At 35.9% G+C, this 7,931-nt stretch overlaps 1 protein-coding gene across 1 annotated transcript; it reads left to right on the top strand.

The window, feature by feature from the left end:
- On the top strand, nucleotides 1-1,101 carry LOC143614553 (uncharacterized). The gene has a single exon (XM_077087961.1). It carries the CDS (start codon nucleotides 1-3, stop codon nucleotides 1,099-1,101), a length of 1,101 nt encoding a protein of 366 aa, XP_076944076.1.
- Nucleotides 1,102-7,931: the final 6,830 nt, after the last annotated feature.

The following is a 7,931-nucleotide window of genomic DNA, read 5'->3' as shown; positions in this document are numbered from 1 at the left end:
ATGCTTTGCGGGCAAGAATCTCAGTTGGTTAACACGATTGATATTCCTTTTGATAAGCTTTGGGGGAACTCTCCTTTCGTTTCGACGGCTGTGGGGTCATATGGCAGATCAGGGGGTCTCTTTTGCGTTTGGGACCCTGCTTGTTTCACTCTAGTTCAAGAAATAAAGCATAGGAACTTCATTCTGCTTTCAGGTATGCGGGTGGGTTTAGAAGTTCGTTTAAATTTTGTGAATGTGTATGCACCTAAGGCGTCATCTGATAGGAAAATCCTTTGGGCTGAGCTTCTTAATTTGATGTCAAGCTTTGTCGGATGGTGGGTTTTTATGGGTGATTTTAATGAAACAAGGGTGAAGGAAGACAGATTACCGATCTCGGGTTGTGTTTCAGACATGGAGGCTTTTAATAGCTTCATATTGGCTGCCGGGCTTTCTGAATATAATATGGGAGGTCGTAGGTTCACATGGATGAGTGATGATGGATGTCATTTAAGCAAGATAGATCGGTTCCTGGTGTGTGGTAATTTTTTAGATAAGTGGCCTACGCGTTCGGTTACGGCTTTACCAAGAGAGCTTTCGGATCACTGTCCCTTAGTCTTTTCGACAAATATGCGGAGGTTCGGTCCGGTTCCCTTTAAATTCTTCAATTCTTGGTTGTCTTGTGGGGATTTGGAAGGGGTTGTTGTTAAATCTTGGTCAAGAGGCTGCCTTATTAGTTCCAAAGAATTGAATCTGATGTGGAAGCTTAAACAACTTAAGATTGACATAAAAGCTTGGAGATCTAGGTGCTATGCAGTTGAGGAAGTTGAGCTGAAGCTTTTGGCTAACATTATTAGTGATATTGAAAGTAAAGCAGAGATTGTTGTAATTTCTGATGTGGAAAGGGCGATTCGTGCTGATTCAAAAAAGAAGATTTGGGAGATAAATCTAAAAAAGAACTTGGACCTTCGTCAAAAAGCAAAGGTTAGATGGGGAGCGGAAGGTGATGAGAATAGCAAATTTTTTCACGGTATTGTTAATGGTAATCTAAAAAGGTCCATCATAAATGGTATCTCTCTTAATGGAATTTGGGAGACCGACGTAGACTTGGTTAAAAACGGTTAATTTAATTTCTTTGCTTCGAAGTTTGATGAGCAGAATTTTGATAGGCCTTGTCTTTTAGATTCTAACTTCAAGCAGCTCTCGGGATCAGATAGCTCTTGGTTGGAAAGATCATTCACCATGGCGGAGGTGAAAGATGCTGTGTGGGCGTGCGGTAATGAGAAATCTCCTGGCCCGGACGGATTTACGTTCAAATTTATAAAAGTTTTTTGGGATGTATTGTCTTCAGATTTCTTCGACTTCGTGAAAGAATTTGAACAGTTTGGTTTTAGGGAGAAAGGTTGTAACTCGGCGTTTATCTCTCATTCCAAAAAAGAAAGATCCGATGGCGTTCGGCGATTATCTTCCAATTAATTTGATTGGGTATATGTCCAAGGTAATCTCTAAACTTCTTGCATTAAGGCTAAAGAAAGTAATCTCTTTGCTGGTTGGTTGGAGATGAGCAAACTGCTTATGTAGAAGGCAGAAATATTCTTGATGGTCATTTACTCGTTAATGAAATAATTTCTTGGATTAATAGTTGCAAGAAAAAATGTATGTTGTTCAAAGTTGACTTTGATAAAGCCTTTGATTCTGTTAACTGGTGTTATCTAGACTCGGTATTGGAAAATATGGGTTTTGGTTCTAGATGGAGAATGTGGATTCAGTCCAGTCTTTCTTCGGGTCGCGCCTCGGTTTTGGTTAATGGTTCACCAACCTTGGAGTTTAACTTCAAGAGAGGTGTCAAACAAGGGGATCCTCTTGCTCCGTTTCTCTTCATAATAGCCATGGAGGGTCTTAATGTTGTCCTAAAGTCGGCAGTTCATCAACATTTGTTTAAAGGGATTCGGTTTCCAAAAAACGGTCCCGTCATCTCCCACGTAATGTATGCAGATGACGTCATGTTTATTGGAGATTGGAATGCTGGTGACATGGTGAATCTAGCAAGGCTTCTAAGGTGCTTTTATTTATCGTCTGGTCTAAAGGTGAATTTTTATAAAAGTAAGGTCTTTGGAGTTGGGGTTTCTGACTCCGAAATTGCCGCGATGGCTTCTATTATCCACTGTGAGGCTGGGTCTCTTCCGGTCAACTTTCTTGGCATGCCGGTTGGTGCTAATATGGGGTTATCAAAGCATTGGGATCCGGTTATCGATCGAATCAAGAAGAGACTCAACGGATGGAAGGCAAGTACTTTATCATTTGGTGGTAGACTTACTTTAGTTAAGGCGGTGTTAGGTACTCTCCCTCTCTATTATTTTTCTATGTTTCAAGCTCCGTCAAAAGTGGTGGCTGAGATTGAGAAAATAAGGAGGAAATTTTTGTGGGGTGGTACTCTTGTCAAAAAGAACATCAATTGGGTGGCATGGGATACAGGGGTTAAGCCTAAGAAATATGGTGGTTTAGGAGTCGGGTGTCTTAAAATGATGAACTTAGCGTTACTAGCCAAATGGTGGTGGAGATGGCGTATTGAAAAAGATTCTTTGTGGGTGAAAGGAGTTAACGCAATTCATTCCACTCGACTATATGTGGATGGTAAGATGGCGAGATCTTCCATATGTGGGTCGTGGCAGAAAATTTCTAGTATTGGGTATTATTTCTCTTCCTTGGGCATTGATTTGACTAGTTTGTTTGTTAGAAAAGTTGGGTTGGGAAATAACACAAAATTCTGGCTAGATGTGTGGATGGGCAGATTTGCTTTAAAAGATATCTTTCCGGAATTATTTAAGTTGGAGCATTTCAAAGGTTGCCTTGTGTGTGATAGAGTGGTTTTAAATGGGCCGGGGATGGTAGAAACAGTTTGGGCTTGGTCGATTTCTAGACTCTCTGCTGAGGTTCTCTTGGAGGTTGCTGATCTAGAGGAAATGGTGGTCCTGTATACGTTTCAATTGGGTAAGGTTGATAGTTGGAGTTGGTGTGGTGGGGAGTCAAATATTTTCTCAGTTCAGAGTTTGAGAAGTGTTATGACCGACAAGATTTACGACAGTGATTCTGTGGGCATATGCGAGTGGGAAAATTGGGTCCCTATTAAATTGAATTGTTTCGTTTGGAGACTGCTTTTAAATAGAATCCCGGTCGCGGTTAATTTAATTGTTAGAGGTATGACCTCGATATCCGAGGTTTGTCCTTGGTGTTCTTTGATAGCTGAATCATCCGTACATGTTTTCCTTGACTGTGCTCGGGCTAAAGAGGTTTGGAGGGATGTCTCTTTGTGGTGTGGTTGGGACTTGACCGGGTTCGAGTCGTTTGATGATCTTCTTCAGGTGCCGACTCAATTCGATTCAATGTTGGGTAAGAGGATTCTATCTGCAATTATATATACCTCCATATGGTATATTTGGAAGCGGAGGAATGCGAAGATCTTCAATAATAGATGTCTTCCGAAGGAGGTCGTTTTGGAAGATATCAAGATCAATCTGTTCGGGTGGATCAAATCAAGATCTATGCACAAACAGATTACTTGGGAGAACTGGAGTGTTAATCCTTTTTATCTTATTATGTTTTAGCTCGAGTGTGTTCGTTTGTTTAGATTTGTTTTTCTCTTTGATTGTGGTCTATACGTTCTCTCCAGCATCTAGCTGGTAACTTTCTTTTGTTCTATCTACATATGCTTTGTTGTTCAAAAAAAAAACTTATCTCAATCTCTATCTATTATCCACGTAATTACATTTAAAAAAACATAGTTTCTCTTTTATATATAATTAAATAACATTTTTTACGTCGTTATCATTTGCTTTTTATATTTTTTTCACTCACAACTACTTTCAAATATACGCCTTTAATGTATTATTATTTTAAATGTTATGATCGAAAATCTCATCATCGATGGTAAAATTATTCTACCGGTAGGATTTAAAATAACCAAACTAGTAACATAATCGATTTGAAAACCAATGAAATTAACCAATAATCGAATTAACGGAAAAGTTAGTATATGTTACTTTTGGTAACCTCAGTTAACCGAACCAAACCATTCCTCTTTTCATATACTTCATGTATGTATGCATCCGTTTCATGTATTTCTGGATAAAACTTTTAATTCGTATTTGATTTTGTTATTACTTAAATATGTGTGCTAATTTGTTCTTGTTTACTAAATAAATGACTTGCGTTTTCTAAAATTTGATCTATATGTGATGTTTGTTGTCTTCACATCCCCAAATCAGGTATTCAGTTTATACAACTTTCTTTGAATGAAAATTAACCAATCATAAATGAGACTTGTTGATTTAGGCTTGATTGGGTAGTCATTGTAGTTATTCATTATGAACGCATTTAGTTCGCTAATTTAATTATTGGTGGGTCTAACTCTCTCTCTCTCCTAATGTGATAAATTGAAAGAGAGACCTGACATGTAAATACGGAGAGGGGCTAAGAGTACGTTTAACACAACACTTAAGACATAATACATAAGCATTTAAACGGGTGATGGGTGATGCAATTCAAATAATATTATCGTATCCGTAAGTATATGTCTTTTTAAGTAAATCAAATCTGCGTAGATTATTATAAAGTTAAACGTAAAAATTAATATATTGGTATATAGATAACACCAAAAATTTTGAACTTAGTTAATACTAACACCCTATATTTCAGTGTGAATATTTAAATACTATACTTATAAGTTTATGTTAATGAGTGTGTACAATATAGGATAAATCGAGATTTGGGCAAATTGTGTTCTTGGCGGGTTTTGAACCATAAATATAATTTCTTGAAATACGAAGTAACTAAAGCCTAGAAACATCACATGTGTTGTGTATATCTTTTTAAAAATTTAATTGTTGTAAATATGTAGTCTAATTCAAGAATTTGAGTGTTGGTGTGTTGAGTATTGAATTAGCCAATTTGACCTAAATGGTAAATTTTAGTCATCGCTAATTAATTAGACGTAACCAACATACCAATTCAAATGTGTATAGATCAAAGACTTGATCAAACTAGGAAACTGAAAATTTTGTTTTCTTATCCAAATAAGACTTACATGTGACGTGTGTAACCTTTTCAAAAATTCATTAGTGGTGAATATGTAGTCTAATTCAAGAATTGTCAATTGAGTATTGGCAAAATTGACCCAATTTGACCTCAATGTTGATTTTAAATAGAAATTTTAATAATCACTAACCGATTAGAATTAACCAAAATAACTATTTAAATGTGTTTAGATCAAAGACTTGATCAAATCAGAAAACTAAAATATTTGTGTTTTGTACTCAAATTAAGCTCAATAGGCCAAAATGGTGTATAACTTGTACTTAATTATATATGGTTGGATTGTTAGAAGCCCATTGGAAGTGATCACGTGTGAATCTTACAAGTTTTGCACTTGACAGGTCAAGAAGTCTAAGCTCGATTCCAAGCGTTTGAGATGTCGTTTAATGGATAACTATTTCGTTCTTTAAAATAATATCTTAAAGAGTAGATCATGCGGGTTGTGTTTGAGTTTGGGGCCTGATTTCAACATATACATAATGAGTGCTTGCATAATACGATTTGGTTGGTGTAAAAGGAATACATTATGAAATTGAGGAATGGTGACTTTCTTTCATTTATATCAACGAACTTTATAACGGTGGAGTAATGAACTTCGGTACCTCAACTATGTTCTTAGTTTATCATGCTTGTATGTCGGCCCAATGGGACACGATGAGCCCAACAGTCAGCAAACTCTGGTCCAAACGAACACCTTTGCCATTTTAATTGATTGAATCAAATCTTTTATTTGACTTTCAAATTACATTTATCATTTTTCCTTTTTAGACATTACATCTAGGGAGGCGGCAATTGTTTATACGACTTGCACCCGGCATAAAAAAGAAAGAAGATTTTGGTCGACAACCTTGTCACTTTTATAGACTGGGTTATTTTGGGTTGACTTGTTTAACATGTTGACCCGTTAACACATTCAAGCATTTTAAATAAGGTATATGGTTTTAAATAATCCCAACTATCGGGTCGTTGTCGGTCTCAACTAACGTAACCTCGTATCATTTTTTCTACCAATGAACCCTGACTAACGAAATCCTAACGCCGTTAGTTTTTATGACGTAGCATGCTTGCGTGTAAAAAATTTGCTTATATGGCATATACATGGTGGTGTGCTTATGTGGTAGATTGCACTACCGTCACCACCATGGCAGCCACCACCACGGCCGCCATTAGGGTTGTGCGTGGTGCGATTTTAGACTAAAGCAAACCGAAAACCAAAACTTCGGTTTTGGTTTTTTCGGTTTCTGTTTTTTGGTTTTCGTTTTAGCTTCGGTGTGGTTTCGGTTTTTTCAGTTGAGCTTGAAAATTTTAGTCCGAAAAAAGAGTTTGGCAAAAATAATGAATTTAGGTATGAATCATTTTGTTAGTTGTTAACAAATTAATTATTATACATTAACCAAAAATATTTGAGTTGCGTATTTATTAAATTCTTATAAATTATTTGAAAAATAAATTTTGGAAATTCAATTCGTTTTTTTCGATTTTTATTAAATGCAAGCATGCCATGTCATTTAAAACTAACGACACTCGTATTTAGCTAGTAAGGGTTCGTTATTGGGAATAATTATAAAAGGTGTGAGTATCATCACCCATTTCATTAGTTTGGACCGACAGTGACCAAAAAGTGGTAGTTGATATTATTTAAACCAATATACATATTAAAAATGTTTTATTAATATAGTTTTTTTTCATCATCCGTTATTCTAAAGACGCATTTGTAGTTTCTAATAAATTCTTAAGATTTCTAGTCTTTTAAAAAAAATATTCATATTGCTCATTTGCTCTAATGGATTAGTTAGGATTGTGTTTGGCCCGACCCGAATTTATGTGTGAGGGTTATGGTCAAAATCTTTGACATAAATAAAATTACCGTCTTTTATTTTCACATTTCAACCCAATCTGCAACCCGTTAGCCAAGCACGATTAGCACTGCTAGTTACACTATTCGCAATTATCTCAACTGTTTATTTAGGGGGTGTTTGAGCTTCCTTATGAAAGTTCCTTATAACTTTTCAATAAGTAAATAAGTTATAAAAGTGTAACTTATTAACCTATCACTGTTACACCAAAAGCAAACCCAATTACCTTGTCTCTACTATATATAATGTCACACCCCGACCAAAGGCGGCGGAACATGCCGGGATGTAACGATTGCCCATAAGCGCATGACACTATTTAAAGCGACAATATTTAACAAACCCATTAATTTCACAACATCGAAATGTCATATAACAATATTCATAAGACAATATAACAAAATATAGCAAATCATATATTGTTCATTTTACTAATATCCTAAAGGTCTTGATGACGTTTTCTCCACACTCCATAATCAACCTAAATGCAAACCTGTAACATTTCATAAAATAAAGTTTATCAACACAAAGATTGATGAGCAATTCATAGTTTTGAGCATATAGCCACAATCTTGTATACGAAACAATAAATAATAGAAATAATTTGGATAAAAAGTGAGGTCACTAATAAGAATACATCAGTGACACCTTGCTATAAGGGGATGCCAAATAGTTTAGGATTTATAGTTATCGTTATTACGAATACATTAACGACACCTTGCTATAAGGGGATGCCAAAAAGTCTAGGATTTATAGATCTACCAACCAAAAGCGGTAAACACGTAAACACATGAGCATGTAAGCATAGAACACCAAATCGAGCATTTATTTAAGTAAAGTATACAATAACGTTTGTGGTTTAAGACTCAAGTATAAAGCATTTAATTTGAATAAGTATGAAATGTCACCCCCAAAACGAAAGATGGAAAACGGGGTATGAAAGTACTCACATTCAAGTATAAAACTTGATCGGTAAAAGACGGGAAATCGGATGGATGGAGTTTAACGAGC

Source organism: Bidens hawaiensis, unplaced genomic scaffold (assembly GCF_021521415.1).
Source record: "Bidens hawaiensis isolate Kalapana, Puna unplaced genomic scaffold, B.hawaiensis_p1.1 tig00040308_1, whole genome shotgun sequence".
Taxonomy (NCBI): Eukaryota; Viridiplantae; Streptophyta; class Magnoliopsida; order Asterales; family Asteraceae; genus Bidens; species Bidens hawaiensis.
The sequence above is the reverse complement of the archived record's forward strand: the minus strand, read 5'-3'. Positions and strand labels throughout refer to the sequence as shown.